At 41.0% G+C, this 24,466-nt stretch overlaps 1 protein-coding gene across 1 annotated transcript in view; it reads left to right on the top strand.

Moving 5' to 3' along the window:
- Window positions 1–23,451, top strand: part of LOC136876273 (cytochrome P450 4g15) — a 175,511-nt gene extending 152,060 nt beyond the window's left edge. The window contains exons 8-12 of the mRNA XM_067150086.2: window positions 3,249–3,358; window positions 3,717–3,785; window positions 7,838–8,006; window positions 8,304–8,489; window positions 23,107–23,451. Of these exons, the coding sequence (XP_067006187.2) occupies window positions 3,249–3,358; window positions 3,717–3,785; window positions 7,838–8,006; window positions 8,304–8,489; window positions 23,107–23,282 (710 nt within the window). The 3' untranslated portion in view covers window positions 23,283–23,451. The remainder of the gene's footprint in view (window positions 1–3,248; window positions 3,359–3,716; window positions 3,786–7,837; window positions 8,007–8,303; window positions 8,490–23,106) is intronic.
- The last annotated feature ends 1,015 nt before the right edge of the window (window positions 23,452–24,466 follow it).

The raw sequence follows: 24,466 nt of genomic DNA, 5'->3' as shown, positions 1-24,466 counted from the left end.
CCTACATATAGATATCGCGTAATAAGACTCCCTAAAGAATATGTTTCCAAGACATATCGCTAACATTTGTCATAACAACTTGGAGAATATTAAGAATCAGGAATGCTGCGACTAAGCGAGAGGTAAAACGATCTTTGTTATATTATATAAGTGCAGTATCTCGCAGTGAACCTCCATGTCGGGATATTCGACCGAGTATGTTCCTGTTTTTGTTTTGTATTTATTTATTTATTTATTTATTTATTTATTTATTTATTTATTTATTTATTAGATACCGGTACAGCCTGTGGAGGGCCATATTACACTAATAATAATAATAATAATAATAATAATAATAATAATAATAATAATAATAATATAAAAATTAGGTATAAAAGGTAACAATCGGTATAAACAACAATATAAGTATCAACAGTAAATTATTAACAATAACAATGCTGCAAGAATGGCAACGAAAACTGGCAAGTGTCGGTTACAGAATTAGGAAGAAGAAAAGTCAAGTGTTGGACGGACAGAAGAAAATGGAAACCTGGAGAGGACTTCAAAGGAATCTTTTAATTTTTTATTTGAAGGATGTGAAAGGTGTGAATATATGTCAATATCGGGTAGTGAGTTACCTAGGGTTGGGAGACGGTGGAAGATGGAGCGTTGTTGTAAGGTTAGGCGCGGACGGGACTCATGATGAGTATGCCGCGTATTGGGCGGGAGGGGGGACGTGTATAGGGAAATACGTCAGAGGAGTATTAAATTTGGTGGAGACATTGATTATTTTATGAAGGTAACATAGATCGGAGAACTGTAAACGGCTTCTCAGGTCAAGTATACCCAGACAGTTCAAAATATCAGATTTAGTTTTGTTCTTAAAAACAGGATTGCGAGTCTTAACAATGAAACTGAAAAAGTTAAAAATACTATTCAGTTGAGATATGTTTGTGATAGCAGATTAAGACCAAATAGGGGAACAAAAGTCAATAATTGGGAGAACATACGAGACAATGTATAATTTTAAGGCGTTAATATCATTAATTTCAGTGAACCTGTAAATGCCTAGGGTACGCATAGCACGGGATTTTATTAAATGAATATGAGCAGAGAAAGTTAGTTTACAGTCTGTTATAACACCTAGGTCTCTTACCTGAGAAGCCGATTGCAATGCATTTCCCTGAATGGTATAGGCAGTGTTCATTCCTTGCTTTAGCGATGGAAAGGAGATTGTGTTGAACTTCTTAATACTGGGAGAAAGATTCAATTTATTTAACCAGTCACCACACGAATTTAGAATAGTCTGTAATTTATCACAATCTTCAGGCGTAGACACTTCCCTTAGGATTTTCAGGTCGTCGGCGTACAAGAAGAGGGTCACTGACTATTTTGGGTGCAGAGAATTATTGTCGTTGGTATAGAGAACAAGGAGTAGGGGCCCCAGAGTACTGCCCTGAGATACACCTGACAACACAGATAACCATGATGAGGCAGATTCAGGGACTATAACTCTTTGTTTTCTGCCGGAGAGGAAACTTGTTATCAATGATAAAACGGGGCCATGGGTATTAAATCTGGTAGCGAGCTTATGAAGAAGTGCGTGATCCACTGAGTCGAATGCTTTGGCCAGATCTGTATAAATTACACCTAACTGAGATTTATTTTCTTTTTCTGAAATGATGTGGTGATTAAGAACTGTGAGGTTAGTGAGGCATGGTTTTCCGGTTTGTTTAATCTGTTCATATTCCTTGCCAATCAGAGGCATTTAAAATAAGATCGACTTTCACGTGGCATTATTTTACTGTCCTTAAATTGAAGCGGAGTCAGTTGTATATGGTTTGTACTTAGTTTCTGCGAAAAGTAAAGAATAGGAGAGAGAGTGAGTGGGCCCCGTGAATCACACACGAATTTGTGTATCTGTTCTAGAGTTAAATAGTGCAGCTTCCTCCATTTGTAGCTTATTAAGTACACCACACTTCAAACGTCACAAGTATACGCCGAAACACAAAAAAACATTCTTTTCTCGGTAATTATTAGTTACGAAAAAAAACATAAACTTTTTTTTTTTGGCAAATCGAACTGTAAGTTCACCTGCTCTGCTCGAATGCTTAATAGTACTAACCGTCCAGGCAGCTTATTCAGTTTTAAGGGTCCCAGGCGTACGTTTACCTCTGACTTGCTTCAAATTTTATTTCGTTACATGGCCCACTTAAGAGACAATGTGATAGTAAAACACAGAAAAGTATCTTTTTCTGGAATTGTTAAAATCGCGAAGGAAATGCTTACAAACCTTTTTCTAGGAAATCGAACTTTAAGTACACTCGCTGACTCTGTTATTTAATAGGACTAACAGTTTAGGCGGGGTATTCACTTTTAAGGGTCCCAGACGTACATTTTCCTATGACTTACCCCCTTAGTAGGTAGCCTATATGTTAACCAAAGGTTCAAATTGTTAGCTTATCAGATCTGAGCACGGTCCGTCAAGTAGGTTTTACGTAAATGAAACCAAAACAAAGAGACCAAAACCCTTTTTTTCGAAGACTATTAGAAATACGAAGAAAATTCATATACACTTCTTCTGGGAAATCGAATATCAAGTACACTTAGCGCGCTTCATTGTTCGATCGGACTAACCGTTCAGGCAGCAAATTCAATTTTAAGGGTCAAAAGCATAAATTACCCCCCTCTTATTTTACATTTTCTTTCACTACACAGCGCACTTAAAATATGGCATGATAGTAAGTAGTTTTGTGTTAACCGATGGTAGCATCTATAAGCTTGCCAAATCAGACCTCCGTCAGTCAAGTGGCAAAACACAGACAAACATACAAACTTTGAGATTTATTATTGCTGCCATGTTTTCCTTCAGTCACCGGTTCTCGCGAGAACCCTTTGATATTCCGAGGTGTGAAGCCAGCGCGCTGCCGCCTGAGGCACGGAGGCTCTTTTGGCACGCAAACTAGTGATTAGAAATTGTATACCACCACCTCTACTACCCTGCCGGCCAACATTCTGATGGTGAAAATGTTTTCGACCAACAGGACTCGAACCGGCTAATCACGATGGTGCACCATATGTAGACTTGACACCTTACGATCATGGCCACCAGGAGGGCTATTGCTAACTTTGATAATATTGAACATAAATCTGGTCTCTGTCACCCTGTTTGCATCTGATATTCAAAGCTGGGAAATGTAATGAATCAGTGTTACTTAAGTAACACTAATACGAAACATGATATCTAAAAAATAATTATCATTTGGCAGGTGAGAAGAAGAGGCTCGCATTCTTGGATCTGATGATCGAGAGTGCGCGCAATGGACTGGTGCTGACAGACGAGGAAATCAAGGAGGAAGTGGACACAATCATGTTCGAGGTAACAATCATCCCTTTTGTTATAATCATCCTAGTGTGTGTGTTTTTTCTCCCCCGTTGTGCAGCAACTCAACACTCTTAACTGTCATGGAAGTGGCCTGTCTCCCAGGGGACGACAGTCAATATTAGGAATATCGAACATTTCAGTGTATAGAAGTATTTAATATACTGTACATCCGTCCCATTGCTTTTTGTGGTAATATTAGAGAGAACAATATTATTCAATAACAATATTATAAACAAAACTAATGTTGCTAAATCCTTGTTAGCAACCCTAAACCAGCTATAACTTCCTCATATGTGAGTACTATAACAGACAATGGTAATCTCATGTTTTCCATTCTTATTTATTTTCACAGGGTCATGACACTACTGCTGCAGCCAGTAGCTTCTTCCTTTCACTCATGGGAATCTATCAAGACATTCAGGTAACACACAGTACTACTTCCTGAAATTATCATCATGATTATAAATTGTGACATCCGAGTTCAATATCTGTCTCAGTAACGTAAAAATACTTAAAGGATAACTTTGTGTGAGTCATGAGCGTTACCGTGAACTCAACTTGAAAAGGATCCGAATGGTGCTATGCTGGGGTTACGGCCGCAAGTGTTGACGCAGAATACGTACCACGTGATAGAGTATCTAGTCAGTATGGGTTTGACATTTTATTGATGGCATTTTATATCTTCACTCTAAACATATGTGTGTATCTTCAACACTAAGTCGATGCACATGGGGTCTGTGATGTAAGAAGCAACGTACATATGGAAAGACATTGACGTCAAATATTAAGGGTCAGAATTAAGGAAAAAAGGTTAAATTTATATGTACCACGCAGAGTTGTGGCAGCTTCGATAGGCGCACCGGATCACCATCATCATCATCATCATCAGTGTGATCAGTACCCACATTTGCACCTCCAGGGCAGTAGATTTGTCCAGCACCGAGCTCGATAGCTGCAGTCGCTTAAGTGCGGCCAGTGTCCAGTAATCGGGAGATAGTGGGTTCGAGTCCCACTGTCGGCAGCCTTGAAGATGGTTTTCCGTGGTTTCCCATTTTCACACCAGGCAAATACTGGGGCTGTACCATAATTAAGGCCACGGTCGCTTCCTTCCAACTCCTAGGCCTTTCCTATCCCATCGTCGCCATAAGACCTATCTGTGTCGGTGCGACCTAAAGCAAATAGCAAAAAAAGAAAAATGTCCAGCTAAATCTCCAGTAGTGCGGAATTCTTATCACATTATCTTTGAGACACTCCCGATAAGCCTTTCGAGGTTGGACATTGGTTATTTTAGATTTTTGGGAATTCTGAAAAGACTTTCTATCCTCTCGAATGCGTTTTCGATAACCTGGAAGCCATTTATTGTACATGTTTCGTGACATGTTGCGAAACAAAGAAGTTTTTCGCACTTTAAAAACCATAAATGTCTAAGTAAATTGTTTTCATTTGATTTTCTTTGGTCATATAACTCACTGAGACGAATGAAACAACAACACGCATGACCGTATTTCAGAGCTGCACTAACTGTTTGCCACGCTGTTTTAGTACATCAAGATGATGACATCACACCGAGTTCGATTTCTTCTTGTTGTGTGCATTGGTCCTTCCCCTTTACAGTGAGATAGTGAACAGTGTCATCACACGTCTTATCTAGGAAATTTTCTATTTTAAAACTTTCATATTTTTAAACTCTCGCCGACGGAAGTACGGTTCTGAAAATACAGATGTTCTCTACGTCAAAATCCATGGAATCGGTTAAAAAGCTGTTTTTCGTTAGTTTTGCACCGAATAGTGATGTTGTAATGTATTATCTATAATTTGAAATATCTGAAGTGAAATAACGAGTCTAGGTTTTCTTAGCTCTGAATTAAACATACTAATGTTATTACCAGCACTCACTCCAAACCTTCCCATTGATAACAATAATTTTCTAATGTTATTGGCTTTACGTCCTATTAACTACTTTACGCTTTTCGGAGACGCCAAGGTACCGGAATTTAGCCCTATAGTTCTTTTACGTGCCAGTAAATCTACCGACACGACGCTGAGCACCTTCAAATACCACCGGACTGAGCCAGGATCGAACCTGCCAAGTTGGGGTCAGAAAGCCAGCGCCTCAACCGTCTGAGCCACTCAGCCCGGTAAACTTCCCATTGATATGCTGCGGTAGTTCTATTTCTTATCTATTCATCTGAAAAGTTACTGTTTGATAAACTCTATTCTGCAGTTAGTTAGTGTGATTCATTGCTTTCTCGAGACATTGTTCTCGGTTTCTGGATCAAAGGAAGAGTTAAGGCTATTCGAGTAGACATTTCTATAATCCTATCAATCAGGAAACTAAATGAGAGGCTGAATACCTTCCTCCTACCACAAATACCATATGAGCAGACTGGGTTCGTTCCACACAAAGGAACCAGTGAGCAAATTCTTAACCTCCAGCAGCTCGTGGAGAAGACCAGAGAATTTAATGTCACGTTGTACATGTGTTGGTGGACTAAAAGAAAGCTTTTGTCAAGGCAAAATTGTCGAAAGTGTGGACCATTGTAATCGAAATGGGAACATCGAGATACCTGGCGCACTTGATCCATAAACTGCACTCTTTGAACACGGCATCTCTACGAGTCAGTGACACCCTCTTAGATGTCTTCTCACGTGTTACTGGTGTGAGACAGGGGGGCATTCTTTCCCCATCTCCTATTCAACATTTACAGTGACTACATCATGGGAGAGGTATTTGAAGACTGGAATGGTGTGGGACTGTGTAGTTGGAGGCAGACAAGTAAGTGCCGGGCTGAGTGGCTCAGACGGTTAAGGCGCTGGCCTTCTAACCCCAACTTGGCAGGTTCGATCCTGGCTCAGTCCGGTGGTATTTGAAGGTGCTCAAATACGACAGCCCCGTGTCGGTAGATTTACTGGCACGTTAAAGAACTCCTGCGGGACTAAATTCCGGCACCTCGGCGTCTCCGAAGACCTTAAAAAGTAGTTAGTGGGACGTAAAACAAATAACATTATTATTATTAGACAAGTAAGTCATCTTCGATACGCAGACGACACCTTAATAATTGCAAAAGATCAGCACGACCTAGAGACTAGCATGCAGAGGATAGAATAACATAGCAAAGTGTATGGACTTCAAATCAACACCACCATTAAGACCAAAGTGATGAATATAGATCGCCCTAACGATAACCTGCCTGCCATCGTGAGGGTTCCTAACTATGAAGTGATTAGCCGCTTTGAATACCTTGTCTGTCATCTATAACATTGGGGACTGCGAACCTGAGGTCTGCAGGCGCGTCGCGATGGCGAGGAGTTGGACAGCAAAGTTTACTCACATATGGAAAGACACCTCCATTACTGCAACGATAAAACGTATGCTCTGGTGGATACTCGTTTTTCCCAATGATACCTACGTGTCAGAAACCTGGGCCTTAAAGATGACAGACTGCCTCAGACTCTTTGGAAATGTGGTGCTACAGAAGAGTATTGCGCATGCCTTGGACGGCACACCGAACGAACGAGTCAATCCCGAAGCAGCTCAGCATCAAAGTAAAGACTATCGACAATTTCAAGCAACGACAGCTCAGGTACTTCGGTCACATTGTCAGAATACTCAGTAGACTTGAGAAAACGATCATAAGGGAAAGTCGCTGGACGAAGGTCCAGAGGACGTGCTCCATTGAGATGGGTGGATCAACTCAAGAGCCTAGCTAGAGAGAACAAACAATTCATCATGCCCAGAACACACAAACACACACACACACATCTAATGTTTGCATGGTAGTTCATTTACATGCCAAACTGAACAGCTTGGTGCTCTATGAGCTTTTCCTCCTTCATACATTCATAAAACTTGAATTGACAAATGTTAGCGCAAGAACCTAAAACAGTGTCAGAGACGCTTTAGAGCTATGACACCTGTCACGTTATATTCTCTGAGAACAAGAGGACCAACTCTGACGTACCAGAGTAGTTAGCTTCCTTTTTCTAGGATGGTAGGATTGATCCCAGGCGATATCAGATGGCAAAATCCGTTGCACACCTTCCCTTTTATATTAAAAATAAGAAAACCTCGGCGTCTAGATTTGGTGTCCGACAATTTGAATTCTACCTTTCGGAGTACTAATCCGTCTACATGGAATTGATAGTCACTCCTAAGAGTCTAAAACGTCAACATGACCTGATAGGAAGAACGGAACGTCGGAATTGATAGCTAATATGGTCAGATCAAAATGCCTGCATTTGGCAGCTGAGATCATAAGGTATCAATATGGTCCGTTGAAAGAGAATTTTGGAGAATGAGGTTACTGAAAAAGTGAAAGGAAGAACAAAGCCTGACTTAAGATAGAAAGAGGATACTACTGATGAATGTGGGATAGAGATATGATGCGAGGAAGGGGAAGAAGAAGCCTAGCGCATTTAGATGGAAGTTACGTCTTTCTGTCAGACCCCTGTATGTTTGAAATGTTGTTCCAGGATCAAGTGGTTGAGGAGCTGGACGGCATCTTCGGCGAGTCCAAACGGCCAGCCACGTTCCAGGATACGATGGAAATGAGGCTGTTGGAGCGCTGTATTCTGGAGAGTCTACGACTCTTTCCACCAGTACCTATCATAGCGCGACAGGTGCCTAAGGATTTCAAACTAGGTGGGTGTTGCCCTGTCTTCATTTACTTCACTAAGATCTTGATATAGTCTCACAAATATATTTATGATACTCAATTTCAGAGCTGGGAACATCATGGTCATTCGTTTTTGTGACACATGATTTTACTTGGTGAATAAAGCAGGAGGCTGTTGTAAAAGCTTTTTACAAAAACACTGTCCTTGACGATCTCTACTGATAGAGGTTTTACACTGCACTTCAAATGATCAGATAATAAATCCCTAAATTCTCGCAATGCTGATTTACTTTGTCGTTCTGTAATTTTCGGTCTGTCTGCAGTTTCAGGCGACTACGTAGTACCTGCGGGATGCACTGTGGTGGTGGCGACGTTCAAGCTTCACCGCAGGTCAGACATTTACAAGGACCCCGAAACCTTCAATCCTGACCGCTTCCTGCCGGAGAACAGCCAGGGGCGCCACTTCTACTCCTTTGTGCCCTTCAGCGCTGGGCCTCGGAGCTGTGTCGGTAAGTACTAAGCTTTGTTACGAGCAAACACAATGGCTAGTATGAATGTAAGTCGAATCTAGTATCTGTTAGCCAGTAGAAAAGGGGAAGGGACTTCACTCAAAAGTGATACAGAAGAATCTGTTGCAGAAAACAAGTGTATTTTGATAGGATTCAGCGGCATGGACGAGCTTCCACTCAAAAGCACTATGAAGCTCAACTATATGTAAACAACTGATAGTCTTAGTTCCATTAGACTTCCAAAATACAGCCAATAGCAACAAGGAAAATGTATTTTTCCTGCCACTGATTTTTTACCATTCTTTAGAGCTTGCTTTGTAGTTGGGAACTGTATCAAACCATTTGCGTTAGATTCGATTGCCACCACAACATTCCAAATTGCTCTTGACACTGTTCTAATTGATACTGACGTCCATGTCTTCAGCACCCCACTATGAAAATCAGAATGACCCATGTATAGCGCAGGCTACACCTCTTCTTTCATTATTTTCTTGTAGGATATAATGATACATCCACTGTACATTTTCCTCTGCGGATCTATAAAGCTCTTCGTAGTTGATGGCAAGATAGCCAGCTCCTTTCTGGAATGTCAATATATTCTTCAGTAGTTTTCTCGTATCACTCGCACAGTATCTGGCGAGTGTAGTGTTTCGTAACTCACAAATTTCCAACTTGATACTACTACCACTCTATTTTTGTGTGTTCCGAATTAAAGAAGATACTATGCTGCTGACAACCTGCAACCGTCCATTCACGTTGACGAAGTTACGCAGAATTGTAAGGACATCCGTCTGTTCATTCACTTATGAATGCGAGTAGATACTAGACATTTGTGAGTAATAAGTACATGCTCAACATTTCTGCATAGACACTTCTGTTGAGTTGTTGTTGTTGCTCCATTTTGCTGTTAGGGACACATTTGTTGTACACCACGTATGTATGAGACTACTCCGTACTTTTTGATGTCGCAGAATTTACATGCTAGGTATTTCTCCTAGTCAAAATTCTACCTACATTATTGATCCCACCATAAAATCTGAAAACTTTGATCGTCAGGCAGAAGAGATTCATTGACAAAGTGCAGAATCTACAAGCCACCATCCCAAACAACTAAAAAAAAAAAAAAAAAAAATCACCTCACCTCCACTCAAGTGATACATTTGATTTTGGGAGCGAGAGAACATTCTGCCTTTTGGAAGATGTCTGTAAGAAGTTTTTCTTGGGTAACGAATTAGTGACTGCTCTTGCTATCGCCGTTCTGAAATGTCTGCCTATCATGAAAAATTCTATGTAACCAAATACTTCATATATATCACTAGACGGAACTTTACTGATATTTCATAGTTTAAGTTATATAGTATGATTAGATTGGCACAGCTTAATTTCTTTCGATGGTTTTTATTCTCTGTTTATTATGTTTTGTCTTTGACAATCTTTTATGAAGGAAGCAGAAATTTAGAAACTATCTTCTAACTGAAATCCACAGCCTGTTTCCAGTCATTCGACCGGGTCAGGAATGGAATGAATGGAGCCCCCATCTAGCGGCGAGGATAGGAATTGTGCCGGCTGCCGAAGCCTGTCGCGCTCCTCTGGGACAATGATTGATGAATGACAGATGAAATGATATTGGAAAGTGTTGCTGGAATGAAATTGAGACAGAAAACCGGAGCACCAGGAGAAAAAACCTGTCCTATCTCCGCTTTGTCCAGCACAAATCTCACATGGAGTGACCGGAATATGAACCACGGAACTCAGCGGTGAGAGGCCGGCACGCTGCCGCCTGAGCCACGGAGCTGTCTTCTAATTATTTATTTAATTAATTAATTAAATAAATAAATTAGCGTGGTGAGTCAGTATGCGTTCTTCAAGAGTGCTTACACACCCGATTTTCCTGAATAATTAACCATACCAAAATATTTACTTTGGATTTAAATGGAATGAACTTCTAGAGCAGGTATATCAAGGCCAAGCGCACGCCAGGCGAGGTGCGAGCAGGGTGTCTTTACTCCCATGAGGTCTCGGGTGGCACTCGCTCACTCGAGCGGAGAAATTCGAAGGAGATAGGTCAGGGGTGCACAGTATTCCTTCCTTCAGTGCAAACGAAGTGTGCTACCTCTAAATGAGAGCTGTCCTTCACTGTAAGTTGTTCATTTGCCTGAAATAATAATAAACACATTATTGATCTACACAAAGACAATAGAATCGTAGGCTACAAAAATACCACACACATTAACCAAATATATATCATATTTTTGCTAATTGCTTTACGTCGCCACCGACACAGATATGGCTTATGGCGACGATGGGATAGGAAAGGCCTAGGAATTGGAAGGAAGTGGCCGTGGCCTTAATTAAGGTACAGCCCCGGCATTTGCCTGGTGTGAAAATGGGAAACCACGGAAAACCATCTTCAGGGCTGCCGACAGTGGGGCTCGAACCCACTATCTCCCGATTACTGGATACTGGCTGCACTTAAGCGACTGCAGCTATCGAGCTCGGTTAACCAAATATTAAACGAAGAATAAAATTCTTACATGTTCAAGATACATACATTAATACCAGAGTATTCTTGTTGGCATTACTAAGGTGTGATGAAATAACTAAAAAGCATTCAGGTGAGCACTTCTCTACACCCTGAGCATCGTGGTTTCGCTTCCTCTGAAAAAATAAAATAATAAGTTGCCTAAAAGCGACCCATTTATATTCACTGATTTCCTGAGTGCTGCTAAAGTTTTCTGGCAATAGTTCAGTTAATGTTAGGCTCGGTGGTGCCGGCAGCCACTATTTTCATTACTGCATTAAGCCGAGTTCGGAATCGAGACTGTCTTGTTGATCTTCATCCTGGAAAAGAACTGTTCACATCTGTAAGTACTTCCGAAGATTGACAGGATTTATTCCGCAAACTTTCGTATTTGTGGGAAGTGTAATGGAAAAAGTGTTCGGTAAAAGTGAATAATTTCTCTTTTTCTGTACTCTTGCTTCATTCGCGCGTCACATATTAACTCTACAAGTTCTAGTTGTAAATTCTGGGGTGCATCTTTTGGTTGAACACTAAACGGTAGGAAAAAAGAGCTGCAACTTTCTTTTCACAACATCAAGGTCCTGAAACTTTCTATCAAATTCGTCATTGAGATCGCTTACATTCTTAGTATATCTGTGCAGTTCAAACGTGGTACTGGTATTAAAGGATCCCATACTGTATTTGGGGAAAGGTAGAAATTGCGCTGTGTGATTTGTTTCTTCCACAAGGCTAATTTCATTTTAAAGGCCTATATGGCCTCTGTCACGTCAGTTATCAAATGATTTTCCCCCTGCGATCGCCGATTTAAGCCATTGAGTTGTTCGGTAATATCCACTAAAAATTTCAAGTCACTAATCCACTTAATATCATGGAGTTGAGAAAATTCCTTGCACTTCTGATCTAATATGGTCTCGTTTTTCAAAAAATCTTTGGAGAGTTGTTCCCACTGCTTAAACACCGTACTTCGAAATAGTATGGGATATCTTTATGTTCACGTTCATAAATCTCTAGAAGGTTAATAAACTGCCAATGGGGCAGCCCATGACTCCTAATGCAGTTCACAACCTTTATTAATATGCTCATCACATGATTCATTTTCACCGATTTTGCGCAGAGAGCCTCTTGGTGGATTAAACAATGGATGACAATAACGGAGCGATTGCATTCTGATTGCATTTTGGAGTTACATCTGCCAACAAAACCAGACTTTGCTCCTATCATGGCAGGAGCACCGTTTGTTGCTACCGGTGTAAGTTCATCCCACGATAAGCCAAGCTCTTCCACAGAATATACAACAGCATTGAATACGTCTTCACTATTTGTGGTGTGTTTGTAGAGGAATCAAGTCTAATAACTCCTCCGTTAATTACAAAGAGGTGTCTACACCACGAATGAATACAGCCAATATCTGCAACATCCGTACATTCGTCAACCGCTAATAATAATAATTTCGTGCGGCTATTTCTAGCCGAGTGCAGCCCTTGCAAGACAGACCCTCCGATGAGGGTGGGCGGCATCTGCCATGTGTAGGTAACTGCGTGTCATTGTGATGGAGTATAGTGTTATGTGTGGTGTGTGAATTGCAGGGATGTTGGGGACAGCACAAACACCCAGCCCCCGGGCCATTGGAATTAACCAATGAAGGTAAAAATCCCCGAGCCGGCCGGGAATCGAACCCGGGACCCACTGAACCGAAGGCCAGTACGCTGACCATTCAGCCAACGAGTCGGACACCGCTAATGAAAATGCTACAAATTTCCTGCTAAAATTTCTAAGCTGCTCTTGAATTCTCGTAGCAATGGTATTTCGTGATAAACAGATTGATTTATACCTTTCTACATCGCTAGGTGACAATGTTTATACTGCAGACACAATACACTCTTTAAAGGAATGGCTACCCTGAACTTCAACTACCGTTGTTTCGAAGTGTTTCGTGTTCTCCTAACAAACTACTTTTTTAAAACTCATCTCTTACAGATACTTACAGCTTTCAAAGTGCTTCGTGGATCCGCTGTTAATTTCAGCCTCTCTTCGCCAGTAATACCACTGTGCTGATGTGCATGATACAGCTCATAATGAGGCCTAACATTAAACGTGCCGAGCTCGATAGCTGCAGTCGCTTAAGTGTGGCCAGTATCCAGTATTCGGGAGATCGTGGGTTCAAACCCCACTGTTGGCAGCCCTGAAAATGGTTTTCCGTGGTTTCCAATTTTCACACCAGGCAAATGCTGGCGCTGTACCTTAATTAAGGCCACGGCCGCTTCCTTACCAGTCCTAGCCCTTTCCTGTCCCATCGTCGCCATAAGACCTATCTGTGTCGGTGCGACGTAAAGCCAATAGCAAAAAAAATCATTAAACGTTTTGCAGACGACATGCTTTTTACATACTGAGCTTCTCCTTCATGTTCACGACTTAGGAAATAGTACGGCCATTCCGAGTCAAATCTACTATAACTTTTCCTCTTACCACTCTCGTCTTGTATCGTCCTTTTATTTCACGCGGCACGAAGAAGTTGGGTTTAGTCATACCTGCTGTGAGCGAACGCACTTTGTACTGTCAGTTCAGCTCGCCTCCCTCTCGCCCAGACAGGAGAAGTTCTGCCCGCATGCGTGCGAGGAAATTTCTAGGCCGTGCGATGTCTTACTGCGAGTACCATTTGGCATGCCTGTTTTAGAGCATGATGAAAAAATGATATGGCGCATGGCTTTTGGTGCCGGGAGTGTCGGAGGACATGTTCGGCTCTCCAGGTGCAGGTCTTTTGATGTTACTCCCGTGGGACCTGCGCGTCGTGATGAGGATGAAATGATGATGAAGATGATACATACACCTAGCCCCAATGCCAGTGAAATTAACCAATGGAGATTAAAATTGCCGACCCTGCCGGGAATCCAACCCGGGAACTCTGTAACCAAAGGACAGCACGCTAACCATTTAGCCATGGAGCTGGACAGAGCATGATAAAAAAAAAGTGCTTTAGATAAAGTCGGAATTCAAGAGGGCAACGTATATGGAACTTGCCACCTGGGGAATAGCCCTAAATGCAGACCAGTGGTGAACGATTATTTGTTCATAACTGAACATTTGACCGTGCCAACAGTTTCACCAATATTACTGTGGGGCTACTTTGTGCACGCCTGGTAGCCACGATCGTTAAGGCGTGAAGTCTGTATGGTCTGACACCGTGGTTAGCCGGTTGGTCTTCAGGGTAGGCGAGGTTGTGGTATACAGTTTCTAATCAATAAATTGCATGCAAAAAGCCTGGATTTCAAACCTCTCCGCAGTGTTCATACGGAGTGAGTGCATATGACTCTGTTGATAGCGATTCGTCCATCGGATGGAGTATTTAAGCCTTGAAGAGATCCCTCGGTGCAATTTGACAAGAATAGGCTATGTTGCCGCTACCTGATTTCATCCTCTCCCTTCCTACAATAATACATCACGTCATTCATATCATCCCATTAACTCCTCTGAGCAGACTGATGTCAGGAATGGTATCCGATAGTAAAACCAAGCTACGAAGATTCATCTCACTTCATATCCCACCCCGTTGAGGAACGGGACAAAGGCTGGACATACATACTGTGGGACTACTTTGTGCCGGTGGATAGAGGAAGCTGAAAAGTTGTACTTAGGGGTCGTTTGATGCACCGTGTTTCTAAGTTTGGTTTGAGATAACACCCTTAACCAGATTTAGGAAAATAGAAGGGAGAAAAAGTTATTGGTGACAAGTTGCACAGACACCTGAATATCTCAGTCATCCCAAAATACAGATAGGAAGATGTTTCTTTTGTATTTCCTCCTTCCAACACCATCCACTTTACCCAACAACTGGAGGTTGCATTCTTTCAATCAGTAGGAGTTGCCTGGTGAGAAGTTCTAACCTACAGGACTCCAGAGTGATGATCTTCCTAACCAACAGTTCTCTGGACTATCAAAACAGTCTCGAATTCGTGAAATCACATGTAAAGAAAAATTTGGAGAGTGGCCTCGAGAAATATGTAATTTTGTTTTGTTTTTAAATGGAAAAATGGAATTGATCCCCATGTCTTGAAATCCTCCATACTCGTGATCATTTAAATCTTAAAGTTATTTCCTTGCTCCACCTTCCACTTGTAGTTCAATTTGATTATATTTAAGAACGGAGCAAAATAACTCGCCTGTATAGATAACTTTGCCCCGTTTTAAAACTATATGCCAGGTATCAACAGATTATGGTAAAAACGAAATGCAGATCACAGTGCGTTTCTTAAATGCTCAAGTATCCGTTCTATAAGTATTAAACTGACCTATACGGGCACACCGAGTTTTGTTCTTCGCGTCGTGAGGCTTAAGTTAAGATCGAATGAATAAGCGTGGTAGAGGAGTAGTAATTGACATAGTGAAGAGTATGACAGCAACTAAAACAGAAATAAATGTTGACAATGTAGAAATTATATGTGTTAAATTATATTTAGATAATCAGGTGTATTACATTCTTGCTGCATATTTCTTCCCAAACTCTAAAATTGAGACGTAGAATGAATGATATAGTGTTTGTGATAATATTAATGATTTATGTTACTAACATATTATATCAATAGGAGACTTTAACTTACCGATCATTGGTACCGATTTTGATCTACTACTACTACAATGTTATCATTCCTCCCCTGAAGGGGGAGGCGGGCCTCGTACACGGTGACGCCGTCTCTCAGCCCGGGAGATTTGTTACGGTAAAGGAGATGCTCGGAGAAGGTGAGGGGTTGGCGGTCGTGGCATATACTAGGAACTGTCTCGGCATTAGTGCAGGAGAATGGAAAACCACGGAAAACCTTCTCAGGACAGCCGACGGTTAGGGCCAGTTTTGATCTACTGCAGGCTGATCCCCACTGTCCTGCTTTTGCAAACTTTGTTTGAGTGTACAATCTACAGTTAAGAAATTCAGTGCAAAATGTGTGTGAAAAAGCACTTGATCTTGTTTTGTCGAATGCAGATGTAATTTTAAGAGCATCTAAATGTGACTATCCACTGTTATCAGAAGAATGATATCATCCTGCATTGTCCTTGGAGATATTTTCCGCCATAAAATTCAAATAACCTAAAAATACTCCAAGCATTCTCTATATTTAACTTTGCTAAAGCAGATTTCTATCAACTTTATGTAGCCTACACATTCGAGATATAAATTGTCACAACCTACTGGATTGCAGTGACCCTAACAAAGCCTTAGAACAGTTTTACGAAGTTGATGATTGATGTTTGTTGTTTAAAGGGTCCTAACATCGAGGTCATCGGCCCCTAATGGTACGAAATGAGACGAAATGAAATGACAACTCAAAAGTTCAAATTCCTCCAGTGACCAGAATTCAGCCGCCTCTGTGGTGTAGTGGTTAGCGTGATTAGCTGCCACCCCCGGAGGTCCGGGTTCGATTCCCGGCTCTGCCACGAAATTTGAAAAAGTGGTACGAGGGCTGGAACGGGGTCCACTCAGCCTCGGGAGGTCAACTGAGTAGAGGCGGGTTCGATTCCCACCTCAGCCATCCTCGAAGTGGTTTTCCGTGGTTTCCCACTTCACCTCCAGGCAAATGCCGGGATGGTACCTATCTTAAGGCCACGGCCGCTTCCTTCCCTCATCCTTACCTATCCCTTCCAATCTTCCCATCCCCCTACTAGGCCCCTGTTCACTATAGCAGGTGAGGCCGCCTGGGCGAGGTACTGGTCATACTCCCCAGTTGTATCCCCGACCAAGCGTCTGAAGCTCCAGGACACTGCCCTTGAGGCGGTAGAGGTGGGATCCCTCGCTCAGTCCGAGGGAAAAGCCGAACCTGGAGGGTAAACAGATAATGATGATGATGACCAGAATTCAAAGCGTGAGGGCGAAGAATGAATGGATGGACGGATATGAATTTAAAACGATCAGTGGATCCGACCCACAGTGCCTCACATGTACAGAAGCTGGCACAAAACAATAGTATTACTGACCAAGGGACTGCTTCTATAGCGCGATGCGCCTATAGTCGAAACAGGTCCAAAATCCAGGTCATCGGTCTCTCAAAATGGTATTGATCGCTAGGAAAGTAGAACCATGCTATGTGTAACGTTGCGGTACTAATCAAAAGTAGCGGAGACTCGCGGTATTCCACACATTATGGTACTATGCACGGGTAGTGTAATGCGCACATGTAAAACAGACCTAAGGTGTTTCGCACATCGCAGAGCTATTTACAGGCAACGCAAACCTATAAAGGCAACCCAAACCTATGGCGTTCCTCACATAAGTGGACTAACAACAGGGACTCGTACTATCCCGTGGAATTCCTCACATAGTGGTAGCTGAGCATAGGTAAGGCAGAACCATGGTGTCGCTAATTCCATGGTGTCGCTCATATAGGGGTACGAATCACAGGTACTGTAGGACCCACCTCCTGATTCACACACTGTCGCTACTAATCACAACCTATTGTGTACCTAACATAGTGGTACTATGCGCAAGTAAATGCGACCCATGGTGTTCCCTGCGTGATGGTACTAATTACAGGTATTCTCATGGTTCTAATTGGATCATCCCTTGGTCGCCCCTTTTAGTCGCCTCTTACGACAGGAGGGGATACCGTGGGTGTATTCTTCGTCTGCGTCTCCCACCCACAGGAGGTTGTGTGTTTGGTCCGCGAGAGGTACTTTATTTCCCTCAAGTCCGCTGGCAAGCCGGTTAGGACCCCCTATCCGCCACCTGGGACGCACCACGTGAGAGTATCACCTCTCCCCCTGCTACGCCAGCGTAGTAGGTTCGTGGATTTTACGAAGTCGTAAACGATATTATATATGTAACATTTCCCAAGAAAAGTTGTCAAAAGACGAAGTAATTCCATGTTAGTTAACTAAATTACAAATACTGCACTATAAGCCTAATACAAAAAGAGTGTCATAGGAGACAAGCTGAACACTTTCAATTCTGTTTGTTCTTATATCGTTATTAAGAAAAAATCAAAAACTATGATAAGTGAAATATATAGAGTTTACATTTGTGAAGCTGAATCAAGCATAAAAAATAATCCAAAGTTTTTTGGAACTCTATCATATCCAAGAGAAAAATATAGTACATTCTCTCAGCATATGTCATTTAATGGAAATACTTTTACAAGTGCCGAATATATATCCGATTGTTTACCGCGTATTTCAAGAGTGTATATATTACTTAGGTTCCCTCACATGCAATACCTGATTCAAATTGCTTGCTGATGTCCGATATTTCATCAGTAAAACGTGTTGATGAAAATATATACAAGCGAGCTATTAATAAACTTAAATGCATCCGGGAGATCGTGGGTTCGAGCCCCACTGTCGGCAGCCCTGAAGATGGTTTTCCGTGGTTTCCCATTTTCACACCAGGCAAATGCTGGGGCTGTACCTTAATTAAGGCCACGGCTGATTCCTTCCAGCTCCTAGGCCTTTCCTATCCCATCGTCGCCATAAGACCTATCCGTGTCGGTGCGACGTAAAGCAAATAGCAAAAAAAAAAAAAAAAAAGACTTAAACTGGGAAAGCTAAGTGGTCCTGATGGGATATAAACATGTTTAATAAAAGCGTGTGCAGAGTTATTAATTTTGCCACTGTGTACTATATTTAATTTAATTTTTAAAACTAAGATATTCCCTGACTTGTGGAAATTGAGTCAAATTTGTCCCATCTTCAAATCAGGAGAGATAACTAATTAAGAAATACGTTTAATTATCGACCAGTCTCTATTACAGTATTTGTGCTCCTGCCAAAATATTTGAACAGATTTTATATTTTCTTACCAAGTGCTCTCGACGAACACTCCTACTTACCTCTCTTCTAATTTGCGGTTCCTTTCCTCATTCCATGAAATTAGTCCCCGTTCAGGTTCCTTCCTTGAAATTCCACTAAGTCGAACGAATTCCTACAATCATTCCTTTTTAGTTACCGCATCGAGACTCCGGAATACACTCCCAATGGGCATTCGGCACCTCACTTCCTCTCATAAATTCAAATCTGCCTGCAGAAAGTTTTTACTGGTAACATAAAACTGAGTTGTGTGAGTCATTGTGTGTATGTTATGTGAATGGGTTTTCTTCATTTATTATTATTATTATTATTATTATTATTATTATTATTATTATTATTATTGTCACATTAATTGCTGTACTGATATGTAGGCCTAACTTACCGGTAGTCTTAGAATTATCTGTCTGTGTTATTGGTTATTTTTAGAATTTCTATGTCTTACTTTTATATTTACATTTTTAAATTCTGTTTATAGTGGTTAAGTGTAAGAGATGCCTTTGCTGGCAGGACCTAGTGTTTACAGTGCACTATGTCTTCTGGTATGGGCTAGAGCAATTTTGTTACTTTCATTGATCTGTCTCTGTCTTATCCTTGGCTTAGACAATATGAAAGTGACTGAGGTATGACCGATGCTAGTAATGCCAATCCTTATGCAGCCAGTCCCTGCTATGAATGGTGTGAAAATGTTGCTCATAGGGTCGGTTGGTGCATGCATTTCAGTGGGCTTGGCAGACTGATATGTAATAGCAACTTCTGGCTCGGTGAGGAAAGCAACGGGAAACTACCTCACTCCTCATTTCCCTAGTACGCCTCTTCAGTGATGCCTAGGCCATCTATGACAGCTGATGGCAGAGCTGTTGAGGATCTAACCAGCCTTAGGGCTGAAGACTGAACACAAGTGTATAAGAGGGCCGTGAGCCCTAACTTCGCCACAAATGTAAGTCAGGAATAAATAAATAAATAAATAAATAAATAAATAAATAAATAAATAAATAAATAAATAAATAAATAAATAAATAAATAAATCACATCAAACCATAATTGTCACAATATCAACACGAATGTTTTCCGAATCTCTTAGCATTAACTAATTTGGTGAACTTTGTAAGAGGGTGTTGAATTCAATTAATCATCGTTTGCTACTTTATACGATATATTTTGACTTTTCTAAGACATTTGATAGGTTGGATAATGTTGTTCTTATTTATAAATTGTCAGCTTTCGGGTTTAAGAACGAATAATTTAGAACTGATCGCTTCTTACAGAAATCAATTTGTTACATATTCTAAAGCAAAGTCTTTCATATTTTAATTCTCGTGTACCTCAGGGGTCTAACATGGGGATTTTGTTCTTCCTATTATTTAGTTATTTTTCCGGGTTGAACCGTGTTGTTGTTTTCTGTACAGTACGTACTGTTTGCCGACGTTTCGAATACATTGCAGTCTTCTTTGTCAAGGCGACTGAAATACCCCTACTCGATCCGAGGTAATCAGTCTTCCAGGCGGAAATCACACTACAAGAGTGTTTCCTGACCTTGGTCTTATATATCCTAGCTTTCCTGGCTGACGTAATCCCCCTGGCTGCCTCGTGAGAATTTTTGAAAATATGTGTCATAGCCAGGTAGTGGGGCTTGCCCACGCTGTTACATAATTGGAGGTTCGTCCTGCGTGTTTATGTTGTAGTCTGTATGTCTTACTATAATTATGTATGATAGGCATCCAAGAACTGCTGATTTTATATCCTTCTTCTAAATTCATATTGTTCCGGTGTTTCTTGATTTCGATAGCCTCACGGATTTTCCTTTCCAGATTCGAAGGGACAATGCTAGGAACTTGGTCTTGTCAAATTATATTTCATGTCGTGTTTCGTAGGAATGCTTGGCTACAGCTGAAATATCTGTGTTTTGGTTTTTGGTGTGATAGATGTGTTCTTTTAGGCGGGTAGAGATCCGACGTTTTGTTTGACCAACATAGCACGTTCCGCAGCTGCATTCAGTGTGGTATGCTCCAGGAGCCTGTAGTTCTCTTGTGTCTTTTACTGGTGGTAGATAACGGGCTAGCTTCCGGTGTGGTTTATAGATGGCTGTTATATCGTATTTATCCAGTATCTTGCCGATCCTGTCTGTAGTGTTTTTACTGTATGGAAGTATCGCTGTTTGTGGGCGGGTCAGTTCTTCTTTCCCGTTGTTTTCTTCTACGGCGGACTTTTCTTTGTTTTCTTCTGATTTTCTAAATACGAGCTTGCAGTTACACGACTCGTACCGGAAAGCGAAATTATTCGGTATTATTATTATTATTATTATTTAATAATAACATAAAGTTGATAGAGATCTGCTTTAGCAAAGTTGTAGAGAATTCTTGGAGTATTTTGAGGTTGTTAGAATATTATACCGGAAGATATCTTCAAGGACAATGCGGGATATCAGTCTTCTGATAACAGTGGATAGTCACATTTAGATGTTCCTAAATTTACATCTGCATTCGTCAAAACAAAATCAAGTGTTTTTTCATACACATTTTGTACTGAATTTCTTAACTGTAGTTTGTACACTCAAATAAAGTTTACAAAAGCAGTACAGTGGGAATCAGCCTGCAGTAGATCACAATCGGTACCAGTGATCAGTAAGTTGAAGTCTACTATTGACAACTTTTCTTGGGAAATGTTACATCTATGTTTGTAATATAAATAAGTAATATTATCACAGACACCATAAAATTCATTATACGTCTCAATTTTAGATTAGGGGACGAAATATGCAGCAAGAATGTAATACACCTGATTATCGAAATATAATTTAACACATAGCATTTCTACATTGTCATAATTTATTTCTGCTTTAGTTGCAGTCACACTCTTCGCTATGGCAATTACCACTCCTCTACCATGCTTATTCATTCGATCTTACCTAAAACCTCACGACGCGAAGAACAAAACTCGGTAAGTCCGTAATGGACACCGAAAACCACGTTTTAGGGCCCTAAAACCAACCATTTTCGAGATACTGGCACCACATTTCCCCCGCAATGACCGGTCGTATCATGGCAACGTCGGCTCGTGTAGAATATAGGCCTGGTGTTCGAAGAGTAGGCACGTGCATGAGCGTAGGCAAGGCCAAGGAGAGATTCTGTTTAAACATTTTATTCTGCTGAGATACTTGTTGTTTCTGGAACCACATTTCCATACTATTATCAGCATAATAAGTGTGGATCTAAATTATTTTTTTACTCGTAGACAGTGTTAATCTGCCGAAATACTTGTGGTTACTAGGTCCACATTTCCATCCCCCTGTGGGTAAGGGTGGTAGAATATCCCCTGGCTGTCGTAGGAGGTAACTACAAGGGGCCCCAGGAGCTCTTTACTTGGGAGTGTGGGTTGGTGACCACGGGGCCCTTAATTGAGTCCTGTCATTGTTTCCACTTATTTGTGCGTGGTTTCTCACTTTCATCTATCCATATGACATTCCTTGGTCAATTCTTGTCCCTTTTCGATCCCGACGGTATTTGAGTTCCTGTAAGTCCTTCATAGCTATTGCAGCGATCCTGGAGCACACAAAATCCCTGCTGTACTTATTCATACATGCAATCCCCTACTTCGTGCCATTGTCCATGTCCTACGTCGTGGACGAAGGGTTGGACTTCTGGGAGACAATGACATGGTCATGTGAAGAGAATGGCTGCAAATAGGACCGTAAGAGCATACTTTCAACAGGCTGTCACAGGCAAAAGGCCTAGAAGAAGACGTCGTCATGTGTAAAGGAAGTACATTTTCAATAACATTGAAAATCGATGTCTTAATGGTCATGGTGTGCTGGACCAACAATTGTGGTGGGACAGAAAATCTGAAAGAGGCTTGTGTATAACTGTACCCGACTTGCAGGAGAGATGATCCAATGATGATGAGATTGATGATGATGAGATTGATGAAGATGACGATGATTGTTTCCTGTCACTCAGACCATGTGGAAAGTCCTTATAACCGGTAGCATGAAGAACCTCACATGCATCCATCAGAGAGTCATTCACAATGTTATTCAAAATGACACGTTGGCATACCAGGTCATTTTGCATATGTCAAGGAAAACACCATAAAAAGTAAAACTGTAAACCTTAAATTGTAGAAGAAGAGCTAATCTAACTTTACGCGCAAACAACACGTTCATTTGTGTTTTGTGATATCATCTAATTGCTCTAAAGTGACTTGAATACACCTTCATAACGAGGGTACAGATAGCTAAACACGATTGACTGAAATGTAACCGTAAATAGTCTGTGACAATCCTTTCTTCTCATGAAACTGTCTTTATGTTTCTAGGTCGGAAGTACGCTATGCTCAAACTGAAAATCATCCTGTCGACCATCTTGAGGAACTTCCGGGTTTACTCTGATGTCAAGGAAGAGTCGTTTCGTTTGACGGGCGACATCATCTTGAAGAGAGCGGAGGGCTTCAACATCCGTATCGAGCCGCGACACACAGTGGCGGCGCTATGACCCTAAATGACGCCGTCGTTAATGGTGAAGGATGTAGATTTATAATATAAAATTATCTTATAGATTCTAAGCTTCTTAAAAATTGTACATTTAAAATGCCACAAATTATCAAAAATACACCTTAATGTAAAAATAAAGTTTTTGAAAATCAAATAATTTATGCTATGCTAGAGCCCAATCCTTGTTCCCTGAAAATAAATAGGCTGTCCTACTTTCTTCAAGGTTTTTCTGTTCAAAAGTCAGAAGAGGCACATTAGAAATAATCGACTAATGGTAAAAGCGAGGGACCGAAGCAAAATATTTTATTTCTCTTTCCTTTGAAGGTTTACTCTACATGTACTAGGACTAATAAGTACCCTAATCATAGGCAAACATATAGGCCCTAATACTAAAAATAAGAGCACAGAAGTATAATTTTTGCAATGCATTTTCATACATTTTTTAATTCTAGACTAACACTTCTTTTGATGTTGTACAAATTTCAAACCTCCGTGAATAAATTATACGTCTACAAAATCAAAGATTTCAACTATTACTGTATTTGTATGATCAACAATTACTGCTGTTTAGTGTGCAAATGACCAAGTAGGGCCTGTAGGTTAATGAAATAGTCAGACGCCCGGCTATATCTGTGAAACAGCATTGCAGGCTATAGCATAACCGAGTATGAAAGATTCGGCCGAGTGTATTTATGTTCGGTAATTTCTTTTCTATTTCCTGGCATATTCCCAATTTCCTGAGGTTGACGCTTTCTTTCGGATTCAGTCTAGATTTACGGCCTTATGCCTTTCCTGACGCCAATCCTGTGTGGAGGGATGTATTCACTATTGCATTTGTGAACCGCACCCCACCCGCACGAAACTCCCGATAAACAATAAAAACAATAATATCGGCAGAATATAATTCGCGGGTACCGAATCATGGACCGTGACTGGGAAAGGCCGACAAATAAGGCCCGAGCTGGAAATCGGGCTCTTATCTTAGTGTTATAAAGAGTCTAAATGCTACTTGAATGAAATGCGAATGATCAAACAACAAGGTTTATTCAATCAAGGTGAATCAAATTAAAAGAAGGTGAATTAAATTAAAACAAGAATAGTGATTGTAAACAAACACATACGTAGCATAATCACCGGCGTTTGGGTAGTATCCTGGCCATTCACAAACTAATATTCCAACATGTT

This window comes from Anabrus simplex, chromosome 1 (genome assembly GCF_040414725.1).
Source record: "Anabrus simplex isolate iqAnaSimp1 chromosome 1, ASM4041472v1, whole genome shotgun sequence".
NCBI lineage: Eukaryota > Metazoa > Arthropoda > Insecta > Orthoptera > Tettigoniidae > Anabrus > Anabrus simplex.
Note: the sequence above shows the minus strand (reverse complement) of the source record. Positions and strands in the feature narration are given on the sequence as shown.